Here is a 21,223-nt window from a genome sequence, read left to right on the forward strand (position 1 = left end):
TAGAATTCACTAGTGAAGCCATCCGGTCCCAGACTTTTGCTTTTGGGAAGGTTTTGGATGACTGATTCAATTTCGTTACTGGTGATCGGTCTGTTTAGATTTACCAGTTCCTCATGGTTGAGCCTAGGAAGGCTATATGTTTCTAAGAACTTGTCCATTTCTTTAAAGTTATTGAATTTGGTGGCATATAGTCCTTCATAGTATTCTTGGATGATCCTTTGTATTTCTGTGGTGTCCGTGATAACTTTCCCTTTTTCATTTCTGATTTTGTTAATTAGTGTCTTCTCTCTTTTTATCTTAGTGAGTCCAGCCAAGGGTTTGTCAATTTTGTTTATCTTTTCAAAGAACCACCTTTTTGGAATTCTACTTCAGAATCAAGCTAAAGTCATTAGTCTGTCTGCTTCCTGGGTCACTGTGAGGGGAAGAAGCTGAGGCAGAGAGCGTGGGCACTGGGGCCAGCCAGCCCTAGGCTGGAATCCTGGCTGTGTTGCTTATGAGCTGAGTGATCCAAAGGAAGTTGCTTCACCTCAATGAGCCTCTTTCCTCCTCTGTAAAATGGAAATAATAATGATAATATATATCATAGGGCTGTTGTAAGAATTCAACGAGGAAATATCTGAAAAGGACCCATTGATATGTTTGGCGCATAATAGGTGCTCAAGAAATGTTAGTCATTTTGTTTCTACAGGCCCATGGAAGACTGAGACAGACACGGGAGGTGGAGCCTCTCACACCTCTGCAGTCTCCGCAGGACCCACGCCTCCCTGCGAGTGTCAGAGCTGAGGATAAGGCACTGCCATCTTAGCATATCTGGGCCCTGGGCCAGGCCTTGCAGTCTTCTGTATGTGTTTCTTTCTAGTGTTCTTTGTATAGTCTTTTTGTTTAATGTCTCAATGTTTTCTTAGCTGTGTATTGCTTTCTAGCAGCCTGACATTGAATTTACTCTTAAACCCAATGCCAGACCTAGTATGACCATTCCCAGGAGAATTCAAAGTTTTTTTTTTTTTTTGTGAGGTGATATATCCCATCTTACTTTGTGCCTTCTGTTAACAGTTTCTTGTTGTTTCTTAGATACTTAGTCTCCTGGTTAATAAACTCTATATTCATTCATTCATTCATTCATTTATTCATTCCCCAAATATGTATTCAAATTCCCTCTTGTCAGGCACTCTCTGGCACTGGGGATTCAGTGGTGAACACACAGGCCTGGTCTGCCCTCATGGATCTAATGGGGACACTAGAAGGTTCTATGTCCTCTAGAACCTCTCAGGCATCTCCATGCCTATGGAGTGAGCTGGCAGTCCTCGTCCTCAGCACGAATGGCAAACTATACAAGTGTCCAAAGGAAAGTGAGGAAGGCAGCGCATCAGGGATTACATAGAACAGTGGTTCTCCCAGAGTTGTTCTCAGACCTGCCCATCAACCTCAGCTGGGACCTGGTAGAAATGCAGTTATAGGACCTCACCCAAGACCTCCGAAGTCAGGAACTCTGGGGAAGGGGCCCAGCTCCTGGATTTTAATAACAAGTCCTCTCGGGGATTTTAAAGTTGGAGAACCACGGTTCTAAGGGGTAGCAGAGTTACCTGTTATGAATTGGGATGCATGCTTCGTTATAATAGAAGCGTTATCTTCACCTTTCAGTAAGGGGATAAAAAACTAATGGAATCAGAGATTTGGGATCACACCATGTGCACTTCAAAATATTTTTGTATTGCCTCTTAAATATGGCAGGAAACAAAGAGTCCATTCTCAGTGCTCAGGATCCAGAAAAAGAACTGACCCGTGTGATGCTGGAAACCATAGTCATGCTTCTGAAAGGCTCAGTTCGGAATGCAGGTAAGGATGGCACCAAACTTGTCAGTGCGTAAGAAAACATTAACTGTTTTCAGTGATTTATGTCCATGTCCAAAGGTTATGTCCAAGGACGTACTAGCACTAACGTGTGGTTGATATCCTTTTGCTGTGTTGTTCAGTGATCATCAAGAAATTGGTAGACATCTCACCTGAGAACTTTTACTTTTAAAGTTGTTAAATAAGGTTGGGAAGCAAAGGTATATCCTAGATTTATGAGGCCACAGAGCACCCTCCACCCCACCCTTTCATGTAAAATCCATTAATATCCTGCTGCACTGATTATATTCTTCAAAAAGAAAATCAAAATTGTAAAATACATACAAAGAAAGCTTGTTATTTATAAGCTGGTTAATTCGATGTGCTTCCAGCCTATGCCAGACATAGTAGCTCCATCCATTCAAAACAATTGTTAGCTTTCTAAGATCATTCACTTTCCTTGTTTTTAAAAACATATGTGTAGACAATATGCCTACATGTATATTATACTATGAAGCAGATGCGTCAACAAAGTGACATCTGTGGGTGTGGCCCTGTGGGGAATCTTATCTGAGGCCCTCACAGACCAACTACACCACATGGGAGTGACTATTTCCTATGGCAGAGGGTCTCTAATGTTAGACTGTAAAAGGCTTCTGAAGGTGCTGGTTACAATGTTCCCAGGCTCCCTCTCAGAGATTGATTAGCAGCCCAACCGAGAGCTCAGGAGTCTTCTCTTAAACAGGCCTCCAAGGTGATTTCCATCTAGGGAGCACCGGCCCATAATTGGAGCGTCCCTGGCTTGTAGAACTGGCCAGTCAAATCCACATCATGCCATTTGAACGATCCACTTACTTCCTCGTTTGATCCTGGGAAAGAAATTCGTAGGATTACTTTTAAAACATACCACTAGCCAAATTTCTTTAATCCTCCCCCCACCAGTCCCAAGAAACTACCTAGGAATTCAATATGTTCTTGACTTTAATTCTGGTTTGCTCTCACTGAGAATTTCGGCAGAGAGAAGAGAGAATTGCCATGGGCCCTGGATTAGGGAATTGTATGGAAATAAAGGACAGAGGTATATCTACTTAAAGTTTGTAATACTTAGGTTTCTATAAAAAAAAAAAAGAAGGGAAAATTTTTTTTTTCAACAACAGAATTCTCACTGGAGAAGAAAGCAGTTTTTCTTTTTTAATTCTTAGCTCCACAGTTTCTCTTTCCCTCTTGTCATTTTAGCAGTGGGTATGGATTTTGAAACAAGTTTCTAATGGGCAAAAGAGACACATAAAACTGTGGCAGACAGACTTGGATATTGTAAGGCAAAGCTTTGCTTATAATTGAAACTAAGTGCTGAGGCCCCATCGCTCTAGCCCCGTGCTGTCTGTCTGATCTGCAGTTGTCCTAAAAGACCACGGCATGGTTCCCTTCATCAAGATCTTTCTGGATGATGAGTGCTACCGGGGAGCCTCCCTCAGCATTTTGGAGCAGCTCGCAGTCATCAACGCCGAAGAGTACATGAGCATCATCGTGGGTGCTTTGTGCTCGTCCACCCAAGGGGAGCTGCAGCTCAAACTGGATCTCCTGAAGGTGATGTCAAGTCCTCTTTGTGATGTGCTTTCCCATGGACATGTAGCAGGTGATCGACCTTGGCCATGCATTCATTCATTCAGTTGGTCACTGTAGGTAGTACCAGCTGCAACAGCAAAGAAACTCCATGTCCCCAGTAGCCTGACATTAGAAGTTTCTTTCTTATGTGCAGTCCCATCCGTGATTAGGGAGGGGTGTCAGTCAAGGACAGCTGTCCCCTTGGCATCCAATCCAGCCAGCAGACAAAGGAATAGAGAGAATGGAGAATTGCACAAAGCATCCTTGCTCTGGCCTAGAAAAGGCATGTTAGCTTCTGTCCAATTTTCATTGGACAGAACTTTGAACAGGACTCCTCTTGGATGTAAGGGGTGCCAGGAAATGTAGTCACTGGCTGGGCAGCTAGTTCCCAGCCACCCTGTAAACTATGGAAGTGAGTCCCAAGCAGTGGTACCCAAGCAGTGGTGCCCAAGTAGCTACCTCGTTTACATGGCCAGCATTAAGTGAGCATCTAGCAATCACCAGGCCTGATGCAGAATGCTTGGGACACACCACTGAAGGAGATACTGCCCTTGCCATCTGTGAACTGCCTTCCATGTTTGAGGAAGGTGCACAGAGAACGTTTGAACTGGGCAAAGGAAGCAAAGGGCAGTCAAAGGTATGAGAACGATAGGTGTCAGGGAGAAGTAAATCTAAGGTGACACTAGGGCAGCAAAGATGAATATGTGTTTTTATTTTTATAATATTTTTAGATTATCTTAAGATAATCTTCAAACAGTTAAAGATGATAATACCTATCTTTGCCACCACTGCTTCTGCCTTATAGATTTCACAGTTTTGATGCTATTCCTTCCTTTTCATTCCTTTTGTCTTTGTGGGTTTATGCCTTAAAAAAAATTCCCTTTCTTTTGTTATATGCTGTTTAACAGAAGAGCAGATGTAAATTCAAATATCTCCCAGGAAGCTGACTTCGGGACCTTGCATGTATTTGTGTGACACCACCCCAGATAAAATACACACTCATGTGTCATTAACATACACATTTGAGAATTGGTGAACTTGAAAAAATACGAAGTTTCTCTGACTTCCAAAATTAAACCATCAACCTCACTTCTCCATGACTATCTTGGTACAAAACCATGTGAACACTTAGAGAATGGTCTTCAGTTTATTTTCCCTAGTTGATCTCTCTGCGGAGCCAATGCCACCCACTGAGGTAGCTGTGTTGCTGTCACAATGTGGCCTAAGCCTGCAGTACTTGGCATGGCCAAAGCATCAGGAGAAGCTCGTCAAAAAGTGACATTATGGCCATAACTACCATGTATTTTGCAGATGACAAGAATCAAAATGGTGATTTAATTACAGAGCAAAAAAAATATATCGATGATGGTGATTTATATGAAACAAAAAAAGGAAAATTAAATGTCTTTTGAAAGACACTAGAGTCCCATGACTATGTGAAGTAAAGGGATTGAGGGGGACATGTACAAAAGAGAGTAAGGGAGAGAGATATCAAGAATTAATGACAATGTACAAATGGAGGACCTTAGCTTTATGCAGTGCCGTCTTAATGTTCCAGCAGAGACAAGTGTGGAGAGCTTCTAATACTAAATGGGGAATTTGATTTTGAACCTAAGACTAGTAACTTAAAATCTAGTGATCTTTCCTCTTCACCATGCTGTTAGTTACATTTTCCCCCATATGTCTGTGTTCAGCTTGATTCGCATGTACCTTTTTGTGATAAGGAACAGGGAAGGCATGAGCCGAGGCAGTCAGGACCTTGGTTCTTTACTGGGAGAATAACGGGAATCCTCCTCTATTTCAATATTTTCATATTGAAAGTCAAACAGATCCACAGAGAGGAAAGTTTTGGTTTTACTTTGCTAGGAGAGTACGAGTGTTTCTGTGTTCATCATAGAAAAGAGTGCTCTGCTTTGCTCATGGAGAGTTCATCTTGTTTGCTCTATAGTCCAGAGGCACGTTATTGGAGTGTCAGCCCTTGGGTAATAGGACTGAGTTTCTAGAATTAGCAGTGTAAAGCCATTATGGTGTTTTACAGATTCAATATCATTTCAGAATCACACTATCAAGAGAGAACATCAGGGATAAACAGTGTAAGCTTATTTAACAAAACCATACACTGTGCTCAATCTGTGGTCTTCTCCCTGGGTGCCAAGTCCCTGCCGGGTGGTCAGGCGGGTGCCTGGAGCCGCCACTGCTCTCCCAGGACCAGGGCTGTCAACACATGGCTGCTCCAGTGGGTGATGGGGAGAGATGGAGCCCAAGAGTGTTTCAGACTCAGCTCCACTGAGTCATGTGAGCTATGAGCCAACATTTGCTATCTGATGGTAGGATCTGCATTTCTTCTAAATCATCTTGGGAACCCCTTGGGACTTGAGAAACAAAGATGTAAAATTAGCTCCCTCTGGCTGTATCTCCCTTTTCAGAAGTTGACAGTGGATTCTGCCCAAAGACTGTGTCTGCAAAGTGGGTCAGGATGTAGGTTGAGGGGAAATTCATGGAGTGGGGGCACCTCAAAGGCAGTACCCCCCAATAAAGGTTTGCCGTCTCTGAAGTGCGCCTACAACACGGCGTCACCCTCACTTCCCTTCCCTGCGGCAGAATCAGGGAGCTGTCCTTGAGGAGACAATCCCTTTCAGAAACCCCCAATTTAGGGCAGTTGTTTCCAAAATCCAGAGGCGCTTCCATACCAATACAGAAGCACATGTGACTTCACCACCTGATTCTTGCAAATGATAACCGAGTTAAAGAATAATGTAAGCAAATGAATTTCCTCTCCACAGCCAGTGGGACCCTGATTGGGTTATGCAAAAATTCAGATTGATTTGCTAATATACGTTTAGCTGTTCAACTCTGAGCTTAATTGTATTACCTCACCAGTCTTCCAGCATGACACATGGAAAATTATGAGGAATAACAAATAATAGAATGTGAAATAAATCCTGTTAGTCCTAACATAGTTAGCGCTTTGCAGCAGACATCCATTTTATAGATTCAAGCTGGAGGAATACTAACTCAAAGACGATGACATGGTAACTGAGTTAAAGAGGAGAAAATGTGCTTAACGCTGACCTTTTTCGAAATGTGTCAACCCTAGCCTGATTACTTTGACTTTAGCTGATTAAATTTACTCCCTTTCGCAGACTCACCAGCCTAGGTGATGCATTATCATGCAAAGTTGAATGACAGTAATGGAGACCCTCCGCTTAGGTGCCCAGTTCCTGACAAATCGTTTCCTGAAGTAGCGCATTATTTATTTTCCTTTATGATAGAAATGTTTCTCTTCAGTTGCTATGAAATTAAGCCTTTGTAATTGGATTTTGAACTCTTTACTTTATGACTCTGAAAATATGAAATTAACCCCATCCCAAGAAATAATAGAGCAGTCTAAGTTCTAATGAGATTACCTCCATTTTAGATAATGACTCTGAATTTAATAAATCAAACAAAGCAACAATTAAGGAAAGCCATTGCTTTCTTCTCCCGCCTCCCAACAGGAGGAGAAAAAAGCCATCTAGGAATTACAGGGGACAGACCCTCTGAGGGACACAGATCATAACGAGGGCTATTGTTGGGTTGCTTCTCTTTTTAAAATACCTGCTGTCAACACTTTGAATGATGGAGTCCTTTTGAGCAATAGCTGGTGTCAACTTGGACAATTGGAAGCTTGGTTTCTTGAGGGAAGGGGACATTTAGTGGCTATCCAGTGCACAGACGATTGCCTATAATCTGATTAGTGTTATGTTTTAATCATTTTTCCCTTTTCGGTATTAGCTTGCTCATGTGATAAACAGAAGAGCATCATTCATTCCATTTGTTTTAAACAATCTCCTAGTGGAGATTGAAAGCACTCACGTAAATTTGGATGATTTAACCTCCTAGAGCCATAAGACTTCCTGATGTCCTCATGATTTGTTTTACATGGCACCAGTCAGGGACCAAGCACGAGGTTAGGTTCAGACAATACCTGTAGTGTGCTGTAACACACACTAGCAGGAAGAAAGCACCACCACACACAACTCAAGCTTAGAATGCGTTTCTGTCAGTCTAAGAATTATCAGGAATGAGTTTCTCACACAAGGCAGGCACAGACACAGCATATCTGTCTATAGCCTCTCCTGGCTCCAGTGTCCCCAAGGAGGGTGTAGGGCAGGCAGCAGCTGTGATGCTGCTACAGAGAGAAAGGCCATTTCTAGTCTGGAAAGCTCAGTGTTGCTACGTCATAGCCTACACATTCACTGGGCCTCACTAGTCTGGAGAAGCTGCTCTAACAATTTATTCTCTTTAAGGACATGTCTACAGATGTCAGCTTTTCCTGGGTTTGAGACAAATTCTGAAGTAGTTAGGCTGTATCCTCACCGAGCAGGAGAAAGCTCTTTTTGCTTAGTCCTTAATATTTTGTTTTTGCCTCTGTCTTTCTGGCAGTCTGGAAAGCTCATTTCCTGAAGCATATCCCACGACTCTGATTTCATCCCTCCTTAGTGGGTGGCCCTGATATTGAGATTCTTTCAAAGAACAAAATGACAATTCAGTTTTGTCCCCCTGAGCTGTGGTGGGTAATCACTGATTTAATCACCATCAATCATGCATTTTCTTTTTCTATAACAGGGAAAAGATCGGTTGACCCATATTGGTGAGGGTGAATATTTCTACCCCAGTCTATGTCATTATTTGTCCATTTTGAACGTAATTGTGAACTTTGGCATTTCCTAGATTCTCCTAGTTCCTACAATCTTTGTCTTGTTTTGCTTTTTAATTTCTCGAAATGTCATTGATGAGGCAATGGGAGCCTTTTCAGCAGCTCCTTAGTCATCATTTCTTGTCATCTTTGAGTGTCCTTGCTTGTGTGCATTCACTGAGTCCTGGCCCATTTTGTTCTCCTACTTAAACGTGGGATTGACTGCCCACCAAGCAGTTCAGTTTTCATGTAGAGAATGTAATATTAGATAACAAAATTTGGGTGTTGGGGGCACACATTATATTATTTCAGATCAACACAAGTTAGTGTTAGGGTAGGATTACCAGCATTTTGGGGATAGAGCTAGAAAATTACCTCCCCTCACCCCCAAAGTTCATGACTTCATATTTCATATTTACCTGTAACTTTACGGAGTTTCTATTCGACTTTATCTATATAAGAGTTCGTTTTTTTATTTTTTTATTTTTGTTTAATCTAGTCCTTTCCTTCCTTTTCGTTCTCTAACTGACCAGTTTTCTCTTTGTCCATTAACTTTCATGCCTCAGGCTACTGATTGTCACCCTAAACTCTGTATCAAGGACACAACATCACCCCCTCCCTCCCAAATTGGGAATTTATTTTTTCTCTTTGCATCTTTTTTCGAGCATCCTGGAGCTGACTCTCAATTGTGCCTGCCCAGACAATTGTCTTCCTGTGTCACTAGTACACTAAATATCTGAAAGGACAAAAAATTCAAATTTCCCTCCAGAGCCTATTCATGCAACCACATGGACTGGCCACGCTCTAGGAAACATGTGTAAGTTGCCTGGGTCTTCGATGGAGTCCCATGCAATTTTTGTGAATAGTAAATAACTAAATACCAAAAGCTAGAGGTTTTTAATCTTTATCAAAAATCATCCACACATTCTTCACTTTTAGGTGTGAAGCTCTAGCACAGAGCGAGAACTTCTTAAATGCAGTTGTTCCTTCCTTCCAAGACACATGGTATACACTAGGTATTCAATAAGTGTTTTGGAAGGAGGTACCCATACTTGCACAGAGAGGGAGACAAATAATAAGCTGCTTTATATAGATTTCACTGTAAGTCTCCTGCGCGCTATAAGAGATGGTTCATTCCATTCATTTACTAAGTATGTGCTAGGTTGCACAGTAGTGAGTGAGCCTGATTTCATGGCACTCAGCGTGGCAGAGGGTTCAGACAATTTTCAGGTGACTTGGATACAGTGTAATGAGAATTTCGATCAGGGAAGCAGAGGGGGCTGTGTGAGCACTCAGCCTGGGATGAGTATGAGCTAGGGGTCAGGGAAGGCCTTCTAGAGGGCGAGGCATATAAGTCAAGATACAGGACAGTAGATCAACCCTCTAAATTAGCATACTCTTTAAAAGCAGTCATTTGAAAGAAGGCTCTGGGGGACAACCTAAAACTAACATTAAGAGGAACAGTGTTGACCTCTGAATGTTGCAGCATCACCCTTCAGGTAGCAGGCTGTTCCTGGGGTGTTGAGCAGGGAAGAGTGCCCCCATGCTCTGGCAGGGATGTGTGGGAGCTCAGTGTAAAAAATCTGCCTCCTAGACTTTACTCATTTTTACCTCGTTGGTGTTTCAGTCTCTACTCCGGATGCTGGAGACCCCCAAAGGCCGTGCTGCTTTCAGAGTCTCCAGTGGATTTAATGGATTGCTGTCCCTGCTCTCTGACCTGGAGGGGTCTCTGCAGGACCCCCCACTGCAGATGTGGAGGGCGGTGTCCCCCAGCCAGAGCCTGGGCCTGGTCCTGCACACCCTCTGCGCTGTGTCCGCGGCACTGCACCGGGACCCTGTCAACAGCGACTTCTTCAAGAAGAACGGGCTCTTTGAGAAGCTGGCTGAGGACCTCTGCTTGTTGGGCTGTTTTGGGGCCCTGGAGGAAGAGGGAGCCCCTGTGCACTCCTGGGAGGACACAAAGGCCAGGCCATTTGCTGATTTCCTGGGTGCGGCCTTTTCCTCTGCCAGCCCATTCCCACCCAAGATACAGAGCTGCCTCCAGATTCTCAGCTTTCTGGACAGCATGGCCAGTGGAACCCTCCACCTGTGCAGGGACCTGAAGGAGGCCCCGTGGGCAGGACAGGAAGCAGCTGTGGATGCCCAGAAGGGAGAAGCTAGCGGTGATCCCCAAGGCAACTTCGAGCAGTGGCCGGAGCTGGAGGAGAGGTAGAGCTTTGTTTCTGCGATTGGGTCATCAGTGTATGTGTGTCTCCCTTTTTCTGCCCAAACATCCTGCGCACGTGTAGTGAGGAGGGAGCCTAGGCTACGAGCTGGGTGTGCAGAAATGTCACATGCCTGTTTTTCTTTAAATCAAGTTAACTCTGACTCCAAGCTCCCCTCCCCTGGGAGTTGACAGAAAACCAACCTGAGCCAGTACAGGGGTGGGATGCCGTGGGGTCATGCAAGAGCCAGGGAAGCTTACGGATGCTGGACAGTGGATGCAGAACTCTGTAGACAGGCTCGTTTCCTTCTATGGCATCTTTGCTGCTCCTGGGATCCTGGGTGCCTGTGCTCAGCCTCCCTGGTGTGTTGGCAGCCTTTGCTTTGTCTCGCCACACCTGCTAGGGCACTGCCAGGGGATGGTGAGTTCCTTTGACTTACAGGACACAACGCACAGTATCCTTCCCCATCATGGGACTCCTTTTCTTTCTTGCTTCTTCCACTTCTTCTAGCAAGGATAGTCAGTCGCTCCTCTTAGTACTTCTGTAGACCACTTTATTCAATGAGCTCAGACTTTCCTAAACAACTTTTTACTTTCATTCCTACAACAAAGAAATCCGCCAAAGCAAGGGAGCTCAAAGAACTCCCCAGCCCCCACTGTGCCCCTTGGAGCCTGAGCGGAAAATGAAAGAACAAAACAGTTGGTATCTTTTTCCATTCCTCTAAAGCAGCAATGACAAAACACAAATTAACGCTGTGATAAACTATCCTGACTATGCTTCTCTATGTCATTTTGCCTGTAACACTGCAGGACACTCTTCTGAAAGGCATTACACCTTTTTATCCACAGAGAGCCCCTGTTGGCCAGACTTCAGGGTTGGGGGTTGGTGGTGAGGGAGGGAGATGTCAAATCAACTACCTCAATAATCATATGCGTGTTCTTGTTCCATTGGTTAATCTGGTGAACTGATTGGTCTTCTAATTTTGCATTCCTGCACAAATTTGCTCATGAAGTAATTATTGCTGGATTTGATATGCTAATTTTTTAAAAGGGTTTTTGTTCATGAGACAACTTGGCTTTTCACACTCCTTGCTTGACTATTTTTACTATCAAATTTATGCTATAGCTTTATAACAGGAGTTGGGCAGTGTTCCCTGTTGTTCTGTTAACTGTGTGATAGAAATTGCCAGTAAAACTTCACGAGCCTGATGTTTTCTTTTGAGATTTATTCTTGTGACAATAAACTTCTATTTATTCTTGCATCATTCTTAGCAAGTTATTTTTCAAGTTTATTTTCCCACTTTATCTAAGTTTTGATTTATTGGCACGTGACTATTTATAATATCCTTTTAACTTTTTATTCCTAAAATTTTCATTTGGGTCTCTTTCCCCTGACCCCCAGCACCCAGCATTCCTGGCAAAACTTTATTAGTGTGTCTTATGAACCAACTTTTAGCTTTTCCTGTCTCTCATACATAAATTTTCTGTCTGTTTTGTTGTTGTTTTTATAATTTCCTTCTACTTTCTTCGAGTTTCTTCTGGTATTCTTTTTCATAATTTAATTGATTAGGAGACAAATTTTCAGTCCTTTTTAAAAAATATAAATTTCCTGTAATTACTGCTTCAGCTGTATCATACGAGTTGTCTTATGCTGTGCCTTCAATACAATTTAGTGCTATTTCCTGATTTCCCATATGACTTACAGTTTTACTCTTGAACCTTGTTTGAATTGCAGATTTCCAAAGTTACAGAGTACTTTTGGTCATCTTTTTGTTATTACCTTCTCATGTTATCATCAAGAGAGAAGGTAGACTGTATGAGGCTAATACTTTGAAATTAGTTGAGCTTGTCTTGGTGCCCCAATGTGGTAAATTTTCATAAATGTTCCATGTGTGCGTAAAACGTATTCATATTTTTCACTTGTTGAGGTCATTGTTCTATTATTGTCTTTGAGATCAAATTTGTCAGTTGCCTTTTTCAGATTTTAAGATTTCTTAATTTGGTTGGTATATTAATTACTAAGATATGTTAAATATCTTCCATTTTAATAGATTTGTCAATTTCTGTTAAGTTTTGCTTTACATATACCTGAGGCTATTAGAATCATTAATATTTACAATTTTTACATCTTTGGTAGAATCAAAATTTTTGTCATTATATGGTGACTTTTATCTTCCATAGCACATTTTGCCATAACGATTGTGTCTAATAATTGTGGGGGCCAGTGAATTAATCTCTCTACCCCTTTAGTTCTTCTGGCTGGCCAAATAACTGAAACAACACACAACAGATTAACAGGAGAAAATCAAAGTTTTAATATATGCGTATGGGGAATTCACATATTCATGAAAATCCCAAAGACACTGAGGCAACATTGGGTATATAAGACATTTTTAGACAAATGAGAGAAAGAGGGGAACAGAGTTTTCGACTTTAGAAGTGATAACGGGCAATTTACAGGTAGCTGAGGATGCACAGGACACACATGGCAGGACATTTCTTTCTGGGCAACTCAGAAACAATGGTACACAGGGGGTACCTAGCTAACACGTGCCTGCCGGATGCCCTCCTATTTACCATACTTAATTCAAGTTAAGCTATGGCAGCATTCTAAGATTTCCTTTCTGAAGCAGGTTTCTGTCTGAATCTCTTGGGCAGGAAAGTGGGGGAGGACCAAAAATTCTTTTTGAGTCTTATTTCTTAATAAACAGCTTAAAATCAAAACCCCAAAAGTCAGCATCAGGGTGGCAAAAATTTTGGTTCCCTTCATAATGATAGGGCTACACCAGCTTTCTTTTGGTTAGCACCTGCCTGGATATTTTTGTATTTTGTATTCTTTTAAGCTGTCTGTGTCCTTATGTTTCAGGTATTTCTTCTGTAAACAGTAAAGAGCTATTTTTGTTTTGTTTTATTTGTTTTTTAAACTAGTGTTTGTTTTTTGTTATTTCACTGGAGCATGTGCTTTGTTCACATTTTTTATAATTATTAATATATTTAGAATAATTTCTACTTTGGTATTTTACATTTTTATTTTATTTATTTATTTTGTTTGTTTGTTTTATCTATCGAAGGACATTTTGGTTGTTTCCATGTCTTGGCGACCGTAAACAAAGCTTCATTGAACATTGGAGCACACGTGTCTTTATGTATAAATGTTTTCAGATTTTTTTGGTAGATACCCAGGAGAGGGATTGCTGGGTCATATGGTAATTCTATTCGTAATTTTTTGAGGAACCTCCACACTGCCTTCAATAACGGCTGCACCAGTCTGCATTCCCACCAACAGTGTATGAGGGTTCCTTTTTCTCCACGGCCTCTCCAACACTTGTTACTATTTGTCTTGTTGATGATAGCCATTCTGACTGGGGTGAGATGATATCTCATTGTGGTTTTTATTTGCATTTCTCTGATGATTAGTGATGTTGCCATTTTTTCATATGTCTATTTGCCATTTGTATGTCCTCTTTGGAGAAATGTCTCCTCAGGTCCTCTGCCCATTTTTCAATTGGGTTGTTTGTTTTTTTGTTGTTGAGTTCCATGAGTTCCTTGCATATTTTGGATATTAGCCCCTGATCGGAGGCACTGTTTGCAAAAACCTTCTTTTTATTGAGGTGAAATTCACATAACATAAAATTAACAATTTTAAAGCTAACACCTCAGTGGCATTTGGTACATCCACAATGCTGTACACCTGTCACCTCCATCTAGTTCCAAACATTTTCATTTCTCCCAAAGGAAAATCCACGCATATTCCCATTTCTTCAACCAGCTCCTGTACAACCACCAATCTGCTTTCTGTCTCGATAGATTGACCTATTCTGGATATTTCATATAAATGGAGTCATACAAAAGAGTTTTGTGTCTGGCTTCCTTCACTTAGCATAATATTTTTCACGTTCATCCACGTTGTAACATGCGTCAGCACTTCATTCTTTTTATGGATGAATATCATCCATTTATATGTATATATACCACGATTTCTTTATCCATTCATCTGCTGATGGACATTTGTGTTGTTTCCACCTTTTGGCTATTGTAAATAGTGCTGCTATCAGCATATGTATACATGCATTTATTTAAGTATTTTCAGTTCTTTTGGATGAATGCATAGGAGTGAAATTGATGGGTCAAATGGTAATTCTATGTTTAACTTTCTGAGGAACCGATAAACTGTTTTCCACAGCAGCTGAACCAATTTTACATTCCCACTAACAATGTGTGAGGGTTCCAATTTCTCCAGATGCTTACTCACATTTGCTATTTTCCATTTAAAAAATTAGCCATCCTAGTGTGTGTGAAGTGGCATCTCATTGTGATTTTGATTTGCTAATGGCTACTTATGGTGAATATCTTCATGTGCTTGCTAGCCATTTGTATATTTTCTTTTGAGAAATATTTATTCAAGTCCTTTGTCCATTTTTAAATTGGATTGTTTCTCTTTTGTTGTTGAGGTGTACAAGTTCTTTATACATTGTGGATAGTAGACTCTTATCATATATAAGATTTGTGAATATTTTCTCCCATTCTGTAGGTTGCTCTTTCATGTTCTTAAAAATGTCCTTTGATGCACAAAAGTTTTAAATTGATTAAGTCCATTTTATCTATTTTTATTTTTGTTACTCATGCTTTTGGTGTCATATGTAAGAATTTGTTGCCAAGTCCAAAGTCATGAAGATTGAGCTCCATGTTTTCCCCAAAAAGTTTTATGGTTTTAGCTCTTCTGTTAAGTCATCGATCCATTATCTGATGTGAGGCTGCAGTTCAACTTCACTTTTTTGCATGTGGATATCCACTTCTCTCAGCACCATGTGCTGAAGACCCATTGCTTTTCATCATTGAAGAGTCTTGGCACCCTTGTTAAAAATCAATTGGCTGTAGATGTCTGTGCTTATTTCTGGACTCTCAGTCCTATTCCGTTGGTCTCCATGTCTATTCTCATGCCATTTCCACCCTTTTGATTATTATAACTTTGTACTAAGTTTTGAATTCAGAAAGTGTGAATCATCAAACTTTGTTTTCCTTTTTAAATATTGTTTTGGCTATTTAGAGTCCCTTGAAATGCCATATGAATTTGAGGATCAGCTTTTACTACTGAGTATGTTAGCTGTTGGCTTTTCATAAATGTCCTTTTTCATGCTGAGGAAGTTCCTGTCTATTCCTAGTTTTCTGAGTTTTTTTTTCTTTTCTGTTTTTAATCATGAAAGGGTACTGGATATTGTCAAATGCTTTTTCTGCATCAATTGAGGTGATCATTCCCCGCGGTCTTGGCTATTAATGTGTACTACATTGATTTTCTGACGTCGAACCACGCTTGCGTTCCTGGGATAAATCCACTTGGTCGTGGTGTATTAACCTTTAAATGTGCTGTAGGATTTGGTTTGCTAGTATTTTGGTGAGGATTTTTGCATGTATGTTCATAAGGGATATTGGTCTAGTTTTCTTTGTGTGGCTTTGGTACCAGAGTAATAGTACAGACTTCCTTGCTGTTCCCTGAACATATCAGACACTCTTCCACCTTGTGGCCTTTTGCACTGGCTGTTTCCTTTCTTTGAAATGCTTTCCTCTGGATATCTGTATCTCCTCTTTCAGGTCTACACAAATGTCACCTTCTCAAGAGGCCAACCCTGCCACCCAAATTAAAATGAAAAATTCCTTCCCTCTTCCACTCTTGATTCCTTCTCTGCTCTAATTTTTTCTTGCAATAGCATTTATCATCTTTCTTCATACTATATAATTTACTTATTCATTATTATATAACAGTATATTATACTATATATTAATAGTATATATTATGTAACAATAATAATAATTTTATTATGTGTAATTTACCTGTGTTTATCTTTATTATCTACACCTCTTCCCTATGTCCTGGGTATGGGTTTTAGTTTTTTTAGTTTATGGATGTATCCAAAGTGCCTGAGTAGTGCCTGGAAAATATTTAGGCCAATAAATATTTGTTCAGGTGAACTGAATAAGTTGATACCAAATGCAAGAACCACTCCTGGCACCTTAGCCATTCTTTAGGGGTACTGGTGCTAAGAACAGTCCCACCAGGGGTTGCGAGAGCAGCACTATGGGCAGGGTGTTCGAAAATCAGGTGATGGTAATTTGGGATCAGCCTTATAGTTTTTATTAGTTTGTTTTCATTATTATCCTTTTCAGTCCACATACACTAGCGTCCCCTTCCTTTTCTCTGGTGTGGAGTTGTATGGATTTTAATTTATGTTAGAGTCATGAGAGCAGTGCCACAATTAGGATACAGAACAGTGCCATCACCTCAAATACTTCCTGAATTTGCCCCTTCATGGTGAAACCCTTTCTCCACCCCAACGCCTGGCAACCACTCTTCTATCCCTATAGTTTTGTCTTTTCCAGCATACCATGTAAATGCAAGTATACAGTGTGTAATCTTTTGAGGATAGCTTTTTGCACTCAGCACAGGACTTTGAGATCTATCCAATTTGTTGTATTAATTCATACATTTTTATTGCTCAGTAATATTCCATCATACAGATGTAAATATTTTCTCCCAGTCTGTAGCTTGTCTTTTCATCTTTAAAGTGTCTTTCATAGATTGAAAGTCTTTAATTTTGATGGATGTAATTTATCATTTTTTTCTTTTATTGGGCTTTTTGTGTCACATCTAAGAGCTCTTTGCTTAACCCAAAGTCATGAAGGTTTTCTCCTATGTTTTCTTTAAAGAGTTTTATATGTTTATGATACATTTTGACTTACTTTCTGTACAAGGTGTGAAGTTTAAGTCGAGTACATATTTTTGCATTTGGATGTCCAATTCTACCTATGCCATTTGTTGAAAATATTGGCTTTTTTCCATTGAATTATCTTCATATGTTTATAAAAAATCAATTGACACGGGGTTTGAAAATTAATCTGGGGAACGTAATTTAGTGGTTACCAGAGGGTAAGGGGGTAGGGGGGTGGGAGATGAGGGTAAGGGGGATCAAATATGTGGTGATGGAAGAAGAACTGACTCTGGGTGGTGAACACATAATGTAATTTATAGATGATGTGATACAGAATTGCACACCTGTAATCTATGTAATTTTACTAACAATTGTCACCCCAATAAATTTAAAAAAATCAAAAAAAAAATCAATTGACCATGTTTATGTATGTCTACTTCTGGACTCTATTCTGTCCATTGATCTGTGCATCTAGTCCTCACTGATACTGTTGTCATGACTGTAGCTTTATAATATATTATAAAACCAGCTAATGTGAATCCTCCAAATTTATTCTTCCTCTTTCAAAATTGCTTTGGTTATTTTATTTCCTTTGCCATTGGCTGTTCCTTTAGATATAAATTTAATGATCAGCTTGCCTATATCCACAAAAAATCCTGCTGGGATTTTGATTGGAATTACATTAAATCTATAGGTGAATTTGGGGAGAATTGAAACCTCGCTGTATTACATCTTCCAATCCACAAACATAGTATGTTTTCCATTTATACAGGTCTGTGATTTATTTATTTTTTTTAAATCAAGATCTGTAGTATTCAGCATACAGAGCCACCACATGTTTTCTTAGATTTGTACCTGAGTATTTAATCTTTTTTGGAGCACTGTTTTCAACGGGATTTTTAAAGTTTTGTTTTCCAATTTTTACATCTAGTATATAGGAATATGATTATTTTTTATACGTAACTGCATCCTGAGGCCTTACTAACTTCACTTATCGGTTCTAGGAGATTTTAAAAAATAGATTGCTCGAGATTTTTTACATAGACGCTCATGTAGTCTGTGAGTTTCTTCTTTTCTAATTTGTTGTTCTAGCATAATGTTGAGTAGGAATGGTGAGAGTGGACATCCTTCCCTTATTTTTAATCTTGGAGAGAAAGTCTTTAGTCTTTTGCCACCAAATACTATATCAGCTATTTTTTTTCGCACCCATTATCAAGTGATGGATGATTCCTTCAATTTTAGTTTACGGAGAGTGTTTATCATGAATTGATGTTGAATTTTTCAAGTGCTTTTTCTGCATATGTTCAGGTGTTTCTTTTACTTTTTTAATTTATTAATATGATGGATTATATTGGCTGATTTTTGACTAGTAAACCAGCCTTACATTTGGGGGATAAGCCCAACTGGCTATAGTGCCTCATTTGTTTTACATATAGTTATATTTGATTTCCTACTAGTTTGTTGAGAATTGTTACATCTATGTTCATAAGAGACGTTGACAAGTAGTTTTCTTATACTGGTTTTGTTTGCTTTTTTTTTTTTTTTTTTCCAGTAGAAATTATTTTTAAAAGTTTTTTTTTTTTTTTTAGATATATTCTTTTTTTTTTTTTAATTTATTGGGGTGACAATTGTTATTAAAATTACATAGATTTCAGGTGTGTAATTCTATATCACATCATCTATAAATTACATTGTGTGTTCACCACCCAGAGTCAGTTCTCCTTCCATCACCGTATATTTGATCCCCCTTACCCTCATTACCCACCCCCAACCCCTTTACCCTCTGGTAACTGCTAAATTACGTTCCCCAGATTAATTTTCAGGGTAATTCTGGCTTCATAGAATGCATTGGGAAGTGTTCTCTTATATTTTTTGAAAGAAGTTGTATAGAACTGGTGGAAGTTGTATAGAACATCTTTTGGATGTATGGCAAAGTTCACCAGAGGAAACATCTGGGTCTGGAGTTTTCTTTGTGGGAAAGATTTTAACTACATAGTCAGTTTTCGTGATAGTCATAAACTATTATGGCTATCTTTTCTTGCTTGACTTTAGTAATTTGTGGCTTTGAAGGAATTGTTCCATTTCATCTAAGTTGTCGAATTTATGTCCACAGAATTATTTGTAGTATTTTCTTATCCTTTCAATGTCTGTGGGATGTGTAATGATATTCTCTCTTTCATTCTTGATATTGGTAATTTGTGTCTTCCCATTTTTGTTAGCTTAGCTAGTGGTTTTTCAAGTTTTTAAATATTTTCAAAGACCTGCATTTTTATGTTATTTATTTTCTTATTGTATTTCTTTTTTTAATTTCTTTGTTTTTTGATATCTTTATTATTACACTTCTTCTTGTTTGGGGTTTATTTTTCACTTTTTAAAAATAGTATCTTATGGTGGAAAGTTGGAATTTTTTAATTAGAGACTCTTCTTTTCTAATGTAAGCATTTCAACCTATAACTTTTCCTCCAAGCACCGCTTTATCACTATCTCCTGAATTTTTCTATGGTATATTTCATTTTTATTTAAGTTCAAAATATTCTAAAATTTTTCTTGAAACTTTCTCTTTGACCCATAGGCTATTTAGAAATATATTGTTTACGATATGATTGTGCTTCATACCACTGAACTACGCACTTAAAAATGGTTAAGTAAGTTCATGAAACAACATAAAAAATATGTTGTTTAATGCCCAAGTACTTGGAGATTTTTTCAGTTTTCTTTCTATTATTCATTTTTAATTTAATTCTGTTATGATTAGAAAAATACACTGTGCATGATTTTATTTGAAATGTTTTAAGGTTTGTTTTATGTCCCAGAATACAGCTTATTTTGACAAATATTGTGTATTCTGTAGTTGTTGGGTGGAGTGTTCTACAAATGTCAGTTATATCAGTTGGTTGATGGTGGTGTTTATTTCTATATCTTTGATGATTTTCTGCCTACTTTTTCTATCAATTACTGAGAGAAGTGTTGAAGTCTCCAACTATAATTGTGGATTGGTCTATGTGTCCTTTCACTTTTATCAGTTTTTCTTTAGGAATTTTGACGCTCTGTTGTGAAGTGCCTACACATTTTGGATGATGTGCTTTCTTTAATCATTATGCAATATTACCTGTTTATTCCTGGCAAAATTCCTTGCTCTGAAGTCTGCTTTCTCTAAGATTAATAGACCAAAGCCAACTTTCTTTGAATTAATGTTAGTGTGATATATATTTTTTCTATCCTTTTACTTTTAATCTATCTATATCATTATAGTTAAAGTGAGTTTCTTGTAGATGGCATATAGTTTGGTCTTTTATTTTTTTCCATTTTGATAATGTGTGTGTGTATCAGTTGCTGTATGTAGACCATTTTTAAAAAGATTTTTATTAAAAACATAGTATACAATATTATATTAGTTTCAGGTGTACAAAATAGTTACTCAACATTTATATACCTAAAGAAGTGATCACCATGATAACTCCAGCAACCATCTGACACCGTACCATGTTATCACAATATTATTGACTATATTCCCTATGCTGCACATTACATCCCCATGACTTATTTGTTTTATAGCTGGAAATTTAAGACTCTTATTCCCCTTCACCTTTATCCTTCCTGTTTTAATTTTTCAATTACAGTCCACATTCAGTATTATTTATATTAATTTCAGGTGTATAGCATAGTGGTTAGACACTTATATAATTTAAGAAGTGATCCCCCTGACGAGTCTAGTGCCCACCTGGTACTATACATAGTTGCTACCATATTGTTGACTATATTCCCTATGCTTTATTTTACATCCCCATGATTATAACTACCAATTAGTATTTCTTTTTTTTAAATTAAAGTTTATTGGGGTGACAATTGTTAGTAAAGTTACATAGATTTCAGGTGCACAATTCTGTATTACATCATCTATAAATCCCATTGTGTGTTCACCACCCAGAGTCAGTTCTCCTTCCATCACCATATATTTGATCCCCTTTACCCTCATCTCCCGCCCCCCTCCCCCTTACTCTCTAGTAACCACTAAACTATTGTCTGTGTCTATGAATTTTTGTTTCTTTATTTGTTTCTCTTGTTTCTTTGTTGCTTTCAGTTTTATATCCCACATATCAATGAAATCGTATGGTTCTTGACTTTTTCTGTCTGGCTTATTTTGCTTGGCATAATAATCTCAAGATCCAACCATTTTGTTGCAAATTATACTATTTCATCTTT

The 21,223-nt window shown here is 39.0% G+C and overlaps 1 protein-coding gene across 3 annotated transcripts in view; it reads left to right on the forward strand.

Annotated features, from left to right (window-relative positions):
• Positions 1-21,223, forward strand: part of WDFY4 (WDFY family member 4) — a 290,937-nt gene that overhangs the window by 50,744 nt on the left and 218,970 nt on the right. For all 3 annotated transcript variants that reach the window (XM_033130918.1, XM_033130921.1, XM_033130920.1), the window contains exons 10-12: positions 1,732-1,836; positions 3,227-3,417; positions 9,741-10,321. In XM_033130918.1, coding sequence (XP_032986809.1) covers positions 1,732-1,836; positions 3,227-3,417; positions 9,741-10,321 — 877 coding nt within the window. The remainder of the gene's footprint in view (positions 1-1,731; positions 1,837-3,226; positions 3,418-9,740; positions 10,322-21,223) is intronic.

The sequence above is a fragment of the Rhinolophus ferrumequinum genome, chromosome 16 (genome assembly GCF_004115265.2).
Source record: "Rhinolophus ferrumequinum isolate MPI-CBG mRhiFer1 chromosome 16, mRhiFer1_v1.p, whole genome shotgun sequence".
Taxonomy (NCBI): Eukaryota; Metazoa; Chordata; class Mammalia; order Chiroptera; family Rhinolophidae; genus Rhinolophus; species Rhinolophus ferrumequinum.